We start from the raw sequence: 18,305 nt of genomic DNA on the forward strand, positions 1-18,305 counted from the left end.
CCTTCGTTCTCGGTTGTCCAGACCCCCTTGACTCCACCTACTCTCTCTCTCTCTATTTGTGTTATGATTTACCGCCTGGCTTTATTCTACTATGTTATTGACCCCAAAAGCTTTATTCATCAACCAATATAAGCAACACATATACAAAATGACATCCCACATCAGTGTTCGTCTGATAAATATGTAAATCTTGTTCAAGATATTCAGCAAAAAATTAATTTACTTAAATAACTCAGTCTTCTAAATAGTGTCAATAGTAGATTTTTTTGAAATATGATTCTCTATACTTTTTTACAAGTAAAATGAACTATATTTTGAGAAAGTGAATAAATCAATGTAGAAGTTTCCATGTTTGGTAATCATTTTAAACTTGCTACAGTTGTGTGCAATAACTGAAAATTTTGTTGTGGGCAAAAGAAAAATAGTAGGGATAGGTGTATCACAAAAATTCTAATCATTCATAGGTGGGAAAGTCAGACAAATGAATATATGTTGGCCAACACAGATGATAACAAATCTACTTAGTTTGGGCGATATCTCTACAGCCTTAAGCAACATTAATCATTTAAAAGTAACCATAATTTTATGTGATCTTCTTTCCTACAATAAAAAAAGTTCATTTAAAAGTATTTATTGAGTATCTGTGAACTATTGTTTTGGTGTAGTTGGTAGCATTTTAATCCAACTGTGCTAACTACTTATTTAGAGCCTCAACAGTTAGTCATTTCCTGGAGGTCAAAGTCCACACCTTAACTAGCTCTGCAAGATCTCTTGATCTTTCCCTGGCCTCACTCCACATTCTCTTCTTTGTTTCATGCCCATTCCCTCAATTTCTTAAACAAAATGTTTTGCAGGTATTTAAAAGGATTTTACTGAGTGGCAGATGCCAGAATGTGTTTACCTCCTAGGACAGGACTTTCTAGCACGGGAGCACAAAGAATGTTTGGAGGATTCATGAATAGTGATCTACCTGGAGTTCTATAAATGTACCCTAAATTAAAAATGCCAAGATTTCAAAGTGCATCCTTAAGATTGGCACATCTTACTACATACACTTTATTGCAAGCTCTTCCCATACCCAGACTGTACCTGAGTAACCCTGACTCAACCCAGCAGGTCTCAAATTTCATATCTTTTCTCAAAGATTTCCTTGATCCTAAATACAAAGTATGTTATTTTTGGTTTTTGCTGCCATATACTGTTAAAATTATGCATGCATTTTGATATTTGTCTTATAAACTGAACGTCACAGAAGGTACCAAACCTCTTATATTCACCAATGCACCCCAGAGGGGAATTAATTCATTAAATAAAGTATTGGAGCAATAGACTGCGCTAAGGGTTTTGAACTGCTTATATCAACCAGTTCAGGAAAGCAGGAACAATAGCACGACCCAGAGAAGAACTGGGCAGCGTATGTATGTGAGGAAGACAGAGAAAGCCAAAGTTGACCAGGTGAGCTCATTAAGACTGGCTCTCTGGAGAAGACGGCATTGAGCTTAACTTTGCAGGAGTTGGCTATGTAAAATAAAAGAGTGCAAAATATTAAAAGCCAGTGGGGTAGTGTGAATAAAAATTATGTTTTGAGTGTTTGGGATGCAGGTAGTGTCGTTTCCATCATATTTTAAAATGCAAAGAAAATACGTCAGGAAATGAAGCCATATGGCAAGAACAGATCTGGGAAACCTTTGTAAACCAAATGACCTGTCTTTTTACCATGGCAAAATATTTACCTAAAAGTTGAGTGGAATCTTCAGCATTTAACAAGTTCATTAAGAGTTTGCCTGATGGTCAGTGAACAAGTGAGATTATATTACTTGATATATTATAAATGCGCAAAAATTACATATCAATAAACATATTCAAAGAGACATTTTCCTTTCCTGACTTAAGCCGGCCAGTGTCTTCAACTTCCACACCTCTGTTTGAGAGAATTAATTGGTGCTTAGAGTTCACCGAGCGGATGGAAATGGTTTCTGGGTTCAGACCTAAGCTTGTTTCCATTTTCTGCTTTGCAGCTGAAGCCTTGTAACCCTGCAACTGAGCTGAATTCACTCCAAACTGATTCCACTTGAAGATATAGCAACAAATTAAAGGACTTTCACGGGGGAAGAAAGGAGATCTGTACAAATCCATCCTGGCCTTTTCTAAAGACTTTTCACTGTCCCTCAGAGAAACACATTTTCCCATTTTCCTGCTTGTAGATACTAAAGACATCCATTCAGCTCAACTTCACCATTTGGGAAACTTGGAGAGGAAAAGCAAAGGATACTTCAAGTTGCTAAAGTACAGTTACAGCCCAAGTAGATATTTTTCCAGTTATTTAATAATACTTGTTTTGAATAACTAATCTTTTTGGAAGTGTTACTTGCCAGTGACTGGCATCAATGAGATTTTGCTCTGTGATACTTGACTATTAACCCAGTAAGAGTGAGTTAATAGTGAGAGCAAGGCAGTGATTGTCCCTAAGAGATGACTTTCTATGTTCTGTGTTTAAAGATACTGAATGCATTTAACCCACAGACATGCTTACACAGTCTGTGTGCTGTTACATTGTCAACATGCCAAGGTATTTCATGGAGATCGTAAGAGCCTAAATGTCTCATTCAAAAAATGAAATATATGTTAATAAATCAAACTGGTAAAAACAACATTGCATATTCCATTCACCTATCAGTGTGGCCATGCGATAGCCTGATGCAGATTTATTAAAGTCATGCAAAGTATAAAACGTGCCATCACTTTGTCAACCATCTAACTCTGATTTTTCATGTTCTGTCTTATGTTTGACTCTTGAGCATCCTACAACTTAAAAACATAGTAAAGACTGACCTCCATTTTGATGTTCTCTTGTCATGCAAACATTAATCACTGCGCTGCAATGATTAGTACTAACTTAAAGCCAGATTTCAGGATATTTCTATCCCAGTATCAGAAGATACCAGGATACCAGTGATTTCATTAATTGCACTGATCTAGGTTCTTATAATAGTATAATATAATTTGACGAAGCTAAGTCTTCTGAGAGCACTCAAAGGTGATATAGATCTACAAGTTAAAGGTTGAGGGTGGGGAAGAGGAAAAAAGGGAAGGGAGGCTATGATTGATATGTAAAGTAATAAATTAATTAAAATTTCAAAAGTATTAAGATGATATAAAAATGAGTCAGGTTGTCACAAGCTAAGAATTTGTGGCCTTATCTGTATGTTGCTGAATTGACATAAATTGACTATGGGGTTGTTAAGGAAAAGAGGAAGACAGCTCTACTTATTCCGTATATGTATAACATTCTGCAAACATGTTGCTAGTAAGTGCTGCCTAAAGACAAAAGTACAATTATATTTTAAAAGAATAGCATTTTACTCATGGGGAAAGAAGTTCTGTATTACCGTTATTCACATATGTATACTGAGGTCTGTCATGTCTCTAACCCATTTATAGGGTAAGTATAGTCTATGAACTTCCAATCAGGATACTTTATTTTGTACATGAGGAGTTAGATAGTTGGCAGAGTGATGGCACATTTATACTTTGCATGACTTCAATAAATTTGCATCAGGGTAAGGCATGATGACCGTTATGACTATTATGTGACTATGTAAGCAGGTCTTTGAATTAAATGCACTCAGTATCTTTAAACAGAAAACATTAAAAAGCATGTTCCAGACTTTTGTTCTAGAACTACTTTTGTTCTAGACCATGATCTAGTACAAAAAAATTTACTTAGTACATAAAAATCTTATACATAAATTCTAGTACTTAAAAATCATGTACTACTTTTGTTATAGACTAGAGGCTATTAATGTTACCATGTCCAAACTAAATCTTCCTACCTCATGTCAATAACAGATTCAAAAGTACATTTGTCATATACTTATTAGGTATCAGTCTCCACCCAGCCTGAGGATGCACTGTTACCGCAAGAAGCTTATAGATTGTGGTTCATTCAATAGAGGAGAAATTTGGAAAATGGCCCCTGAAAACAAAAGCCTGATGTTATGAAAGTACTTTGTAAACATGACCTATCACCTACCTTGGTCAAGTAAGGGTGTTTGGAAGGAGACGGTCAGTAACAAGTGAAATAATTGTAGTTGTCTAAGGCTTAGAAGAAGTTGATTAGGTGACAATATGAAGAGTGGTCGGTATCAATCGCAATCAGTTTGCCTTTTTTTGGGGGGGGGGTGATGTAGTGGCTGAAGAAATTATTCCCTGAGATAAAGAATTCAGGGAAAATAAAGAGGACAGAATTAGTTTTTGAGAGGCTGGTGTCTGTATGGGACACTCGAGACAAAGGGCACAATAGGCATCAGAAAGAAGAGTAAATTAATATCAGATGGGAAAGAACAAAAATGCGAATTGGAACGATAAACTGCTCTCTGTCAACTCTAAATAGTGAGCTATGCTGTTAGCTGGAACCACTCAGGAAAACAATCAAGTAAGAAAATTAAATTAATAGCAGACAAAGTAATATCCAAGCAGTCCTTTGCTGTGATTACCTAGTATTGATATCCCTGGTTTTTATCATGTGCTCTGTTCCATACTGCTTTAAGAATGAGGCTATGTTTCTTTTTTTATTACCTTCATCTTATCTGTGAGCGGATATTTGCTTTTCCATTAAATTATAAACTTATCAAAGGTTCTAGATTTTCTTCCCAGAGTGCCTAATAACATTAGCAAATGTTTTTCTGTTATACCTTTGCTGTAAATCTTTCACAAACAGCACACATGGTTACTAACTATGTAACATGAGGTTCTTAGTTTCAAAGAAAAGATATGGTGACAGACAGACCGACCCTGACTTTCCGTACCTCACTCTGTCTCTACCGACTGCCTAAGAAAGGCTCTGCCTTCAGAGTTTTCAGTGAACACTGGTAATCTTATAGGTAGCTACTATTTGACTTCACATTGAAAACATGAAATAGTACACAATTCATAGTGTTTTGCTATTTGTTCTGGTATTTTTACTTACTTTTTAAGTGTGCATTAATCTTGCTAACTTGTTATCTTACCTCTTTTCTAGAAAATTTAAATTCATTTACTGTTCCCATTGACATATTAGTTGATGCCTGTCATGACTAATAGCAGCGAGTGTCAGACAGTTGTGAATGTAGATGGCACTGACATGGTGGCTTCCAATATATAAAGTCAGCAAGCGCATCATGAATTCTCTAAGTGTCACCTCTTATACTTTACGGAAAAAGTGGATTACCAGGGAAGCTCATTAAAATACAGATTCTGCCTCAGTAAGACTTTAAGTGGGGCCTGCACTGCTCACACCTCTCACAAGCTCCCAGGTGATGCTGATGTGATAAGTCTCTCAGTCAATTCAGTTGCTAAGATACGGCTAATTATTTTGATTGGACAGAAGCTCTTAGGAAGATTTTACTTGGAGGAACTAAGCATTCCCACCAAATGGGTATGGGATGCAGGATGCACAGATGAATAAGAGGGAAGGTTCAAATATAAAAGCAACAAGAGGGAGAAAAAATATATATATACATATATATATATGTTTAACTCCCTTCTTAGTCCAAGAAAATATCTGATTTTGAATCTGAATGAAATTGAACAGAAGTGTCTTGAGCCTGAGCCTACCTCTGCTTTAATATGCCAGGAACAACCCACGTGACAGTGCTGAGGAAAGAACCAGTCTCCCTTTCTCATCTACACCGCATTCCACAAACCACAGCAGAACACTACTGTGCCAAGTGGAGTGTTTTTTTTTTCAAAAGTGGTGCTTTTAGCAAAAGCAGTGCATCGTGATGAAAGGGACTGAGAACTATTCCCTGCCCATGGGAGACTCTGGAATGGTTGGAGATGTGCAACACAGTGGATGGTCCACTGTGAGTAGGTAGAGGCTCCACATACTTCAGCTGCAAGGATCACATGGACATAATCTTATATTCACAGGCTGATGTGCACACGCTGAAAAGAAGTATCTGTGCCAAGCTGACAGCATAAACAAAAGCCAGTTGTGTGGAGAAGAAAGAATGTTTTCTGCACAAGGATATAATGCTTTAAGATTCATAAAAAAAATTCAACTGGAAATCACCTACCTCCTGGACTGCAATAAATATTCTAATTATAACCTGTGCCATCATCATAGGCTTTAAGAATAATTTATATATCGTTCCTGTTTCTTCTGTTCCTAAAATAAAAGCAGTGGATGTTTGCACCAAGTTTACAAATTACCTAGAGAACAGATGTGTGTGTTTCTTTAACTCATTTTTAAAGTTATATTTCCTTTCACAAAGTTTTTATACAAGAATCGGGCTTTGGTACTAAAACAGCAAGAATTCCTTCAGGGGTATTGATATTTCATCTACGCAAAATACCAGCAGCTGATGAAGAATTTAAAGTGGATTAGGGATTCAAGTTTCCTCTCTATATTGAACAGGTTTCTCACCACCTTATTTTTCATAGCAACATCTGTTTCTCGTTAGCAAATACAAGCTGCTGTTTCCTGGGCTCTCAGATATTCATGTGGAGTCTGAGGCAAACTTTGAAGACTTATAATCACATTTGCTGTTCTACCTTGGAACCAGAAGAGTCTGATAAACGTTTTAAGGCAGGAAAAAAAGGGAAGGAGGTACAATGGTGGTACAATTTTTATGTAGTAAATATTTCACTATTAAAGGGGGGGTGGATGCTGAATTATTCAGTTGCTGCTCTTGCTGACTAATTGCTTTCTCCTCTACAATGTTTTATCATTGTCGATTAATAAGAATGTGACAGACACAGTGCCTGAATCAGTCCCTCAGCCTCGTCTGTTTAAGAATTATCGTCACAAGTGCAAAGCAGGATGCAGACATCCCCTTGACAAACGGATGACCAAAATACTGCCCCGAGTAGGAAGACAGAAGAAATGGCTTTCTTTATCTTCACGGATGACCAGACATGTTCCCTGAAATTACGATTACACTACCTGCTCCTCAGGAATGGAACAACGCCACCGTTAAGCAAAGCCAAAGACAAAATGAGTTCATTATGTGTAGTTTACCCTTTAATTCTTTAACTGGAAAGGCTAAACAAATAAACTCACCATACGGCTTTTTGATTCTTTAACGAGGAGATAGTTTTATGCATAAGTCATCGTCCTAGCATCATCTTTAAACTTGCTATTTAAAGTTTGTTTGAGAGCAGGGGCTTCAACACGTGAAGAACGAGTCCTACCATTATATCACTGTTGAGTGCTAACTTGACAACATTAGACAAAATCTAATCCTGTTTTCCTACTACAAAATGAGGTTTAAAAGTGGCTTTGCGGCCGGGCGATGGTGGCGCACGCCTTTAATCCCAGCACTCGGGAGGCAGAGGCAGGCGGATCTCTGTGAGTTCGAGACCAGCCTGGTCTACAGAGCTAGTGCCAGGACAGGCTCCAAAGCCACAGAGAAACCCTATCTCGAAAAACCAAAAAAAAAAAAAAAAAAAAAAAAAAAAAAAAAAAAAAAAGTGGCTTTGCTTGTTTGTTGTGAGAAATCAAATACGGCTGTACCTATCACTCAGAACATGAACCCTAGTATTGGTATTAGTGTTATTTTAAATGGAGTGTCAAATTTAAAGTTAGGAAACACTGATTTGCCCAGGATTTCTCATAACCACTTAGTTCGCCCTTTGATGGTGTCAGAACATGAGTGTTCTAGTACCAGTGGTCTCTCTGGTTGTGCTTTTTTTTTCACAAGACTAGAAATATTGCCTAACCTGGCCCTACTACTCCCTTCTGAAAGCAGAGGCTGCCTCCAAAACGTAGCCCTCAGTCTCAAAGACCAGCACTCTTATTGATAGACTTCACCTGTCCAAATATAGTGTCCAGTATTTAAAAGTTAGCTGTGTGTTTAGTCTGGAGAGTGTGTACCATCTCAGCAGCTCATGAGTCTGTTCCTTTTCATTAGCTAGGGTAGCAAAGAGTTCACTACTTTCAAAATTAGACGGCATTTCCTTAAATTTAAACAAATTAGAACCATGGTAGCTATCTTGGTCCAAGAATAAATGCCATGGAAATTAGAGAAAATAGCTTCAGTGTCCTAAAACAGCTGAGGTCAGATGGGGTGAGAATAATTCCTATCTTTATTAACATTGCTTTGCATTTAGACAGCCCTTCTCTCCTTTGCCAAACTCATTCTCATTCTGTCTCTGCTTAGAATCTTGAATAGATCCTGGAGCTCCTGCTGACCCCAAGAAAAGCTCTGATGTGGGAAAGAAATGCAAAGTCAAAGGGCAATGAGCAATTAACTCTTCGGCTTTATTTGTGCACTCTATTCTTCCACAAACAACCTGCAAAACAAGACATAATAAGAAGTAATACTCATAAAATCCTAAAGCTCTCCCGAGACTTCTACTTTATTTGGGTTTTGGGATGTTTTGTTCCTCTAATATAAATTTTAAACATGGGTATATGTGGGTGATTGTATATAAGTAGGTACATTTGGAAAGATCCGGGAAAATGCCTATGACTGTTTTGGCATTTGTAAGATTGAAACAGGAAATTAAATTGGTCCTCTATGTTGAAAATTAGAGAATTCTCCTTCCTCCCTGTTCTTAGAGGATTTACTTTAAATCACATGGTGTTGTGTTTTCTGTCCTCTTTGAATTATACACAGATTATTTAGAAAAAGTAGACAGCACTTGGTTAACCTTGATGACCCAGGGATCCCATTACTTAGCAAGGGAGATAACAACATCGCTATCTCCTAGACACTGTGAGGAGGAAAAGGTTTGCCTTTAGAGTAAACTTTGCTTCAAAATAGCAAGACAACTCCAATTATAATAGTATGGAAGATAAATTTTCCTCTAGATGAACATGATTAACAACACAAGCAGTCAATTACCAGGTAAAGTTAGGATGTATGATTAATGGTGCTGTCACAGTCTTACACCAAGGATAGTTATTATTTGTCTAAACATACACAGAATGACTGTTTCACTTGGGTAAAGGGTACAAATTCTTTAATCTTCAAACTATCCATGCCATTGACATGGTACACATGACACGTTAAGATTAATGCTTATTCAATGCCAAAGATGTTTTCTTCTTTACTATGTAGGCACAGAGAAGTTTTAGACAAAGAAATTCTATTTCAGTGATAATATCAACACATGATTATCATTTTTAATGGACTAATGGACTCTGGAACAAATCAAGAACATATAACCACTTATTATTAATCATAAATGTTAATTAGATTCATTTATGTGGTGCAAGTACAGATTTCAGTCATATTTAGAGACAAAAATGACATGCTTAGGGTGAGATAATGGATCCCACAATTACTCAAAATGATTTTCTGTAAGTGGTCAGTAGATACTATCAGCTACTATAAATGAATGCTTTTAGCATAGTCCTTTAGTTTATACCACAGAATAAATATGATCTTTTGCTGTCCTTGTCACTTGGTGGCCAATCAACACATTTCATTCTACTTTGAAAGAAAGAAATGGTGTGGAGTTGTGTGGGTGGGACAGTGGGAAAGATCTGGGAGAAGTTTTGGGTGATCAGAACACAGTGTATGAAATTTTTATAAAAAAAAATAAAATGGGAAAAATATAAGCACAATAAGGAAGAGGAGGAGACAGAAGGAGGAGGAGGAGGAGGAGGAGGAGGAGGAGGAGGAGGAGGAGGAGGAGGAGGAGGAAGAAGAGAAGAAGGAGAAAGAAAAAGAAAAGAAAGAAGGAGAAGGAGAAAAGGAGGAGAAGAAACATGGAATTACATCAGCCAGTTTGTCTCTGCTGAGGAATCTTTAGAACAAGTGAACCCCTTTACCTACTCAAATAAGTTCCTGTCTAGACTGCCCTATCTAGCCATCTGGTCTCTCAGCTCTTGCAAAGGCTCCTTCCACTGCCTGTTTTGAGGAGCAGTCAGTGTCTCTGTTCTTCTCTGTGTCTTTATTTCTCTTTCTCTCCTAAATGAAAGAAACAGCTTTTACACTCACAGGATTGCATCCTCTGCCTATACCATTCTATACTTTCTTTCTTTATTATTCATTTCTTCCTTAGTATTTCCAGTATCTGTGGACTTTCCATTCTGAGAATGCAGTGCTCAGGGTCTAAAAACACTCCTCATCTAGATTTCTGGCTTAGGCTACTCTTCTTTTTCCTTCACCCTAAAAATAATCTTAACATTCGCCTTTTTGACAAACCTGCCATATTTATGTCACCCCCATTTTCTGTTCACACACCAAGCAGAGATTCAGACTTTATAGAACTGTTTTCACTTTGGATATCCCTTCTCAGACTCGGGTCTGCACTTCCTACTAGGAGAGAGACGATGTCACTATCCATTCTCCAGAAAGTTCCCCTAAACTATTGTTTCCAAAAATCCAACTTTCTTTTTAAAGCACGAAGTATTTTTATTTTCCGCACTAGTTAACAGCATCCACACCAGTTGCCTGTGGGCAAAATATCATCTGGCCTTCCCTTACTCTCCCAAATCAAATCAATCTCACCCTCTGCTGAGCGAAACAGAAACATTTCTCTTAACAACGCGGTCTCCTCCCATTACTCCCACTTCCAGGAGCCCCTTAGTCTTTCTCTCTGCCCATAGTCTCTTCTAACTTGTGTTTTTTACGTTTCCAAATGTCTCTTTCCTTAAAGAAAACAGACTGTATCACACCTACCAAAAACCACGTTACAAAAGATTCAGGGTCTCTATCCTGCCTACAAAACAGAGTAAGAAAATCTCCATTAAACTATATAACAAGGAACATTCTTGCCAAATACTATTAAATATGATTTACTCAAAACTGCAGCTCTAATTAGTTCATAGGGTTTGCAGGAAGAGCATGCTGACAAGCGCCTTTGACTTGCGTGCAGCTGCACCCACAGTGTCAGGATCCTATAGATTTGATAGCATAGAACAAATGATCAAATTAGAGGCAACTTGGCTGAGCATTAAAGCATATCAAGGAATTATTAAGTGTATTAGATATGTGCATAAAGTTTAATGATTTTTAAACTTATTTCCATTAGATATGCATACCAAAGCATGAAAAATAAGTTTACTTAAAATAGCCTAGAAAGAAGAGTGGAAGGGAGAGATGAAAGAAAAATTATTAACATACATAGTAAATAAATCTCTATGACCAACTTGAGATTTTTTTAACTATTTCTTACTTACGTGTGCATTTGAAATTGTCCATCCTAAAGATTATTTTAATTTACTTTATTTATTTATTGTACATCCAGACCAGTTTCCACTCATTCCTCTTCTTCCCTATGCCCAGCCCCCACCCCAATCTACTCCTCCTCTTTTTCTATTCAGAAAGGGCCAGGCCTCCATGGGTATAAATAGAACATGGTATATTAAGTTTCAGTTAGACTAAGTACCTCCCCTTGTATTAAGGCTGAACAAGGCAATCCAGTATAAAGAATAGGTAGGTTCCCAAGAGCCAGCCAAAGTATTATAGTCTTTATTTCCCTTGGTAGGAGTTCACAAGTAGGCCAACCTACACAACTATTCCATATCAGTAGAGGGCATAGGTCAGTATCATGCAGGTTCTTCGGTTGTTGTTTCAGACTCTGTTAGTTCCTATGATCCAAGTTAGTTGATTTTGTACACTTTATTGTGACCACTCTGGCTCCTACAATCCTTCCTCCCTCCAGCAGTTTCCCCTAGCTCAGCCTAATGTTTGGCTGTGCATCTACATCTTTTTCCCTTAGTTACTGGCTGAAGAAGGCTCTCTGATGACAACTGGAAGAGTCACCAATATAATAACAGGAGATAGCCAGCCCAGGTTACATCTCCACCTACTGTTAGGAGTCTTAGCTGGAGTTATCCTTGTAGATTCATGGGTGTTTCCCTTGCATCACATTTCTACCTGACCCAGAAATGACCTCCCTTCCCAGTCTTCTATTTTATTACTCTCCTTCTCCATGACCCCCCCCCAATCAGATCCCTCAAGTTCCCATCCCTTCTTCCAGTCTACCTGGGAGATCTCTTCTTATTTCCTCATCCCAGGAAAACCCATGAGTCCTGCTTGAGCCCTCTGTGTTACTGAGCCACGACAATCGACAATTAATAAATGGGAGCTCATGAAACTAAAAAGCTTATGTAAGGCAAAGAACACTTTCAACTGAACAAAATGATAGCCTAAAGAATAGGTAAAGATCTTCACCAACCCCATATCCAACAGAGGGTTTACCTCCAAAATATATAAAGAAGTCAAGCAATTAGACATCCAAAAACAAATAATCCAATCTAAAAATGTGGCACAGAACTAAACAGAGAATTCTCAAGAGAAGAATCTCAGATGGCAGAGAAACACTTAAAGAAATTTTTAAAATAAAAATTTAGAGTTTCAACCTTAATATAGTAAAATTACATATAACAAAACAGGTACCAAGCAAAAATTAGTTACAATATTTATATCTACTTTATTTTTTATCATAACTAAGGATAATTATAATAATAACTATCTATTCTTCAATTCCATCAAAGACTCCAGAAGGATATACTATTACCTAGATAAACAGTAAGTTCATTATAAGCACCTTCCAAACCTCTAGAATTGATGGAGACATCTCACTGCCTAGACAGTCACCCAAAGTTCTTCTGTACTATTGGGGCATCTTATCTTCAGCCTACAGGCCCATAGTATCAAGCAGATTTTTTCACAAAGCAGGAAATTTCAAGACAGCTCTGCCTATATTGGAAGTTTGTCAGTCAGTTTTTTCTCTGTCTTTCAGAACGTCTGGCATACTCTTTCATGAAGCAGGAACGCCAAAGGATTGACTCACCTTTAGGCAAGTTCAGCAGTCATTTCTCTGGGGGCCTGCATGTCCAGTTCACCAACCCATACAGGCAAAAGCATTGTTTTTTTGTTTTGTTTTTGTTTTTGTTTTCCCAAATGACTAGAAAACTCCATAAGGAGCCTCTTGAATGCCCATCTTCCTCCTGAAGTAGATTGGTGCTGCCAGGAGGAGATGTGTCTCATTGTCATGAGAAGTCTTAAATTCTTAAAACATTTTAAATGCCACATTCTATAATTTTTGAAAGGTTTGAAGAATGCCTATCCATCTGAAATACATCTCTGTACATCTAGAAAATCTAACTAACATGACTACAAGCTTGACTATTATAGATGATTATCTATTAACCTATATTTCTTAATTATATATTACACTATTATGAGAGCTAGACAAACAGCTAAAAAATACCTTAATCAAGATAAGAAATACATATAACAGAATTGACCTTAAATTTGTATCAAAAAAACAAGATCCATGCCAATGCAATGTATCCATCTCTATAGCATATCCCCTGTTAAATATTAACAAACATTTATGAACAATATTTGGGAATATGGGCATAGATTTTAGACTACTTTCTGGTGATTGGGGGTGCTGTTAATCAGGTCTTTTATGGTGTATCAGCAGTTGGATAAAGTAATTTTTGAGGAGTGTTCAAGGCAACATTTCAGGGTGTCTTGGTCCATTAAATCACATTAGTCTGGAATCAATCCACAGGTTCTTATCATCTGTGGAAACAATTGAAGAACCTCTTTTCCAAAGCAACATATCCTTAGACTCATATTTTGAATTCAAGATATATATATATTGGCTTGGCTTAGCAGTCCCCAGTATCAAATGTCTCTCTGCAGTCAAAAAATTCAAAAAAAAAAAACACAATAATATACATAATCCGAATTCTCTGAATATTTCCCATCTTTACATGGCTTATTCTTTACTCTGTCTCTTTAAAAACTTTATCCTTTTTTAAACCATTTACTTCTTTTTATAACTGTCTATATTCTTTTTCTTCTCTTTCCCAAGCCTACATATACTTATTAAAGACTGTGACCAAATTAGAGGTCTTTTCAAGCTGAATCTGTCTTTATTGTGTATTTATGATTATTTTCTGACCAGAACTAATTCTTAAAATGCTAAGTGCTTCTTATGAACTTGAGATGCGGCATTACAAGGCTATATACGGCACTTCATGCTTGCTCCCCACAGTCCAACATGGGGGAAGTCCTTTCACCACCTCTACAAGCCATGCTCATTGCCTCAGTTCCAAGTATGCAGCCAGTCTATGTCTAGCCATTAAGCAGTTTGTAACATGCTGCTTACAAACCCCATTTAAATTTTCGGTCTCCTGAAAGAGCCAGAGGTCTCAGGGGCAGCATGGCCCAGAAAGCCAGCATTTGCAGCTTGTATGTTTTTGTTTGTTTGTTTTTGCTACCACTGACTCAGGAAAACCTATGTTAAAGAAGCTGCAGCACACCACCAGAAAACAGCAAGAAGCTGTGTTAAACTCTGTATTTTTGTATCTGGAATTCCTTTTCAAGCTCTCTCATGTTTTTAAGTGATTTTAATTTGCCAATTTGGTACCAATTTGTTGAAATGGAGGCCGCTTGTTTGTTCCCAGCTGCTCAGCCCCGAAATAATCACACAGAAACTATATTAATTAGATCACTGCTTGGCCCATTAGCTCTAGTTTCTTATTGGCTAACGTTTACATCTTAATTTAACCCATTTCTAATAATCTGTGTATCAGCACATGGCTGTAGCTTACCAGCTAAAGTTTCAGCATCTGTCTCCTGTGGTAGCTCCATGGCTTCTCTCTGACTCTGCCCTTCTTCTTCCCAGAATTCCATTTAGTTTTCCCCTGCCTAGCTCTGTTCCCCTATAGTTCTGCTATAGGCCCAAAGCAGTTCCTTTATTAACCAATGATATTCACAGCATACAGAAGGGAATTCCACATGAAGAAATGTTCAATGTCCTTAGCCATCAGGGAAATGCAAATCAATATGATTCTGAAATTCCATCTTACACCTAAGAACAAAAACACAAATGACAGCTTATTCTGGATAGGATTAGAGCAAGGAGAACACTCCTCTACTGCTGGTGGGAGTGCAGTACAGCCTCTTTGGAAATCAATATAGTGGTTTTCCAGAAAACTGGAAATCAATCTACCTCAAGATTCAGTGATATCTTTCTTGAGCATATATTCAATGGATGCTCAATCATATCACAAGGGCACTTGCTCCACTATGTTCATAGCAGCTTTATTTACAATAGCCATAACTTAGAAACAAACTAGATGCCCCTCAACTGGAGAATGGATACAAAAAAAAATGTGGTACATTTAAACGATGGAGCTTTACTCAGTGCTTAAAAACATGACATCAGGAAATTTGAAGGCAGATGAAAATTTCATCCTGAGTGAGGTAACCCAGACCAATAAAGACAAACATGGTATGTACTCACTTATAAGTAGAGATTAGCTGTAAAGTAAAGGTGACTTTAAAAGAGAATTTATTTGCGATACTCAGTACTATTAAAATCTCACCTTCACATATTCTACAGATTCACCTCTGAACATATTACACAAAATAGATATTCCTCTATATATTGCCTCACAGGCCAAGAACCCAGACAATAGGTCTGAGTTTATGAAACCATTTGGCCATATTCCAGTCTCACCTCAACAAATGAAGCCACCTACTAATTGCTCTATTCTGGTTTATTACTCTCACATATTCCAAAATTGAAAGTTTGGCAAGTATGGAGAAGGCAAATGCTGACCAAAGGTCTTGCAGTTCACATGGTGGACTTGGAAAGCAGTTTCTAACTCTCGGATAGTTACTTTGTAAATGTGGAATGGATATGAGGTAATTCTAGTTAATGAAGAATGACACTTACACAACGTTTAGAGTACCTCCTGATTATGTGTTGGCTTACTGATCTGTAGGACATGTCCACCAATATGGACAAATTTCACAACTATTATTATATTGGTAGGTTTTGCGAAATTCATTTGAAAATTGACTTATGCAATTTGATAGTCACAAACATTTCATTGAAACAATATTTTAGAAATATCACATAATATTTCACAGCTATTTCAATAAACATGATTTCCCAAATAAATATATTCACATGTAAAGACAGTTTTAAAAAGTCTGAATTAAGTTCAGAAATATGTTATCAATTAGGCAAATTTTGAAGAAAATTAGACTCAGAATTTATTGTCCACTGACTATACTTTTTATATTTGCAAGCAGTCATTATGATATTATTGACTTTTATAACCACTCTGTATGTCAATGTGTATATAAATTAAAAATCCAGAAATATTGTCTTGATCTCATCTTCCATTGTTAATATTCATTCAGTGTAAAGAGACAGACAGACCTCATTTTCTATATGTATTTAAATGACTGCTAGACACACATAACTGTTCTTTTCAGAATCAATTAAACAATAGATGAAGGCCAGACTCACCAGGAAATCTGCTGTGGAGGTTGGCATCACAGTTGTAACTGTTGAACTGAGCAGACGCTGGATGTGTCCTAGCAGCTAGAAGGAGCAGCAACCATATCCGTTCCATGGTAAAATCTAGAAAAGAATAACAAGCATGTGGGCATACCAACCATCACTTTTTCTTTGCTGTTGGACAAAGAGCTTATAGATCACCAGTCAAAGCCAGGGGGGGTCATAGAAAGTAATCATAAAAAATGAGGATGGAGATTTTGCATACAATGGCTCAAATTTTAATCCCTTGACTTCAGTTTGAAAATGGTAACAAAGCTAATGGGTTTTTTCCTAAAAGAGGACAAGATCATATGCAATATAAGAAAGAAAAAATCGGTTGTAAGTAGGATGAACTCAGCTCAACATCTAGCCAGTTTGCACAGCACACTTTAAGCAGACTAATGAATTTAGAGGCAACAGTACCTGAAAAATATCGAGGGTGCACAAATAGCCCAGGGTATTCAAGCATTCAATGCTCTATTCTGAGAATATTATCAATATTCTCAATGACCAAAGAACATCAGAAATATCTTTCTTTCAACACAGCAATTTTAGACTATTGCATTGTCTCAAGAATCAATGACTTGTGTAATATTTTCTCAGGAAGCACAAGAATTAAGCAAAAGACTAGGAAAGCTGTATGTGTGGGAATAACACTATAGTTGCGCCAATGAATGACTGCTCCTTAATGAGATGTGAAGACTAATATCTTTGCATAAAAAAAACTGAATTCCTAGGATAAAGTAAAGGAAGTTGTTCTGTAAGATGCCAATGTGGGTTTGAAAAAATAAATGGGCATTGACTGAACGTTCAATAATGTTTTCTTGGATGAGCTTTTATTGGCCTAATGAAGTTAAAATGGCTTCCAGAAATGTTCAATTTATTCCCACAGTAATGTGTGTACACTGAAAAAAAAATCATTTCAGTTAGTGGTTTGGGTCTACACATGAAAGGCACAAAGAAGACAAAAGTATAAATGTTTACTCAGTCAAATGCATTTTAAAAGCTTGGACTTTGGAGGTAAAAACAATATTTTAACTGCCCTTAAAGATCTGACTTATATGATTAATTAAGTATTCAGCATACGGAAGGAAATGTGCCTCTTTTGAATTTATGTTTAGAACGATGAGTTTATGGTGAACAGAGTTACTTTGGTGAGGATGTGGGAAAGGAAGGTATGATTTTTCTCTCCAAAATAGACTGAAAAACATAATTCAACAGGAGCATCCTTCCTTCGATGTCATACCACACCTCAATCACAAGCCTCATGACTTTGGCGATAACAACGGTCTATCTGGTTACTTCTACTCCCTTGGGGCACTCCATAAACCAAGGGCTCACTGGAATGGCTGCCGCACACTCTGGGTTCTGCTGACCACATCTACATCACCACGGTCTAGTCATCCAGACACTTAAAATAGAACAGAACAAGCCCATTCTTTTAGAGGCTCGAAGATGGCTAGGAAAAAGAGCAGGGCAGTCTGAACGGGATGCTGCCACAGCCTTATAACTGTGAGCCCTATTAAGCCCCAGAAAATATTGGCAACTCTAAACCCACACTGTTTTCTCCCAAAAAGAGAGTGTGTCTGACAGGTCCATGGACTGGAACTTTATCTGGTTGGATTATTTTTATTAGACTGAGACATCATCAAGCTTCTAAGAAACAAAGCACAACTTCCCAAGTGTGCTCTCTGCACACGGTTGTGGCAGATGTTCACCTGTACCTTCTCATTTATAATCCCTTAATGAATGGATGAGCTTGGGATCATTACTTTGTTGTACAGAAGAGGAAAACTGAGTCTCGGGATGTTTAACTGACATGAAAAGTGAGTGAAGGAAAAGCCATTCTATTCGCAGTGTTTCCTGAGAGCAAGCCTGCTGCATGAGCATGCTACCTATGCACCAGCCATTGCTAAACGATTGAGCTGTCGTTTTCATTTCCATCCATCAGCAGTGGCCATTTTCTTTGCATTTTCAAAGATTGCACCCTTTCGTAGATCTTTTCCTCTGAGAATGAACAAGCAAATCCGGTGTTAGTACTGCAAGTTTGAAAA

General features: G+C 37.3%; 1 protein-coding gene across 1 annotated transcript in view; it reads right to left on the reverse strand.

Annotated features, from left to right (window-relative positions):
• The window catches only part of Zpld1 (zona pellucida like domain containing 1), a 41,938-nt gene extending 25,611 nt beyond the window's left edge, over positions 1-16,327 (reverse strand). Inside the window, exon 1 of the mRNA XM_050122374.1 lies at positions 16,222-16,327. Coding sequence (XP_049978331.1) covers positions 16,222-16,327 — 106 coding nt within the window. The remainder of the gene's footprint in view (positions 1-16,221) is intronic.
• Between the last annotated feature and the right edge of the window lie 1,978 nt (positions 16,328-18,305).

This window comes from Alexandromys fortis, unplaced genomic scaffold (genome assembly GCF_014885135.2).
Source record: "Alexandromys fortis isolate MF-2015 unplaced genomic scaffold, M_Fortis_MF-2015_v1.1 scaffold_187, whole genome shotgun sequence".
NCBI classification, from domain to species: domain Eukaryota; kingdom Metazoa; phylum Chordata; class Mammalia; order Rodentia; family Cricetidae; genus Alexandromys; species Alexandromys fortis.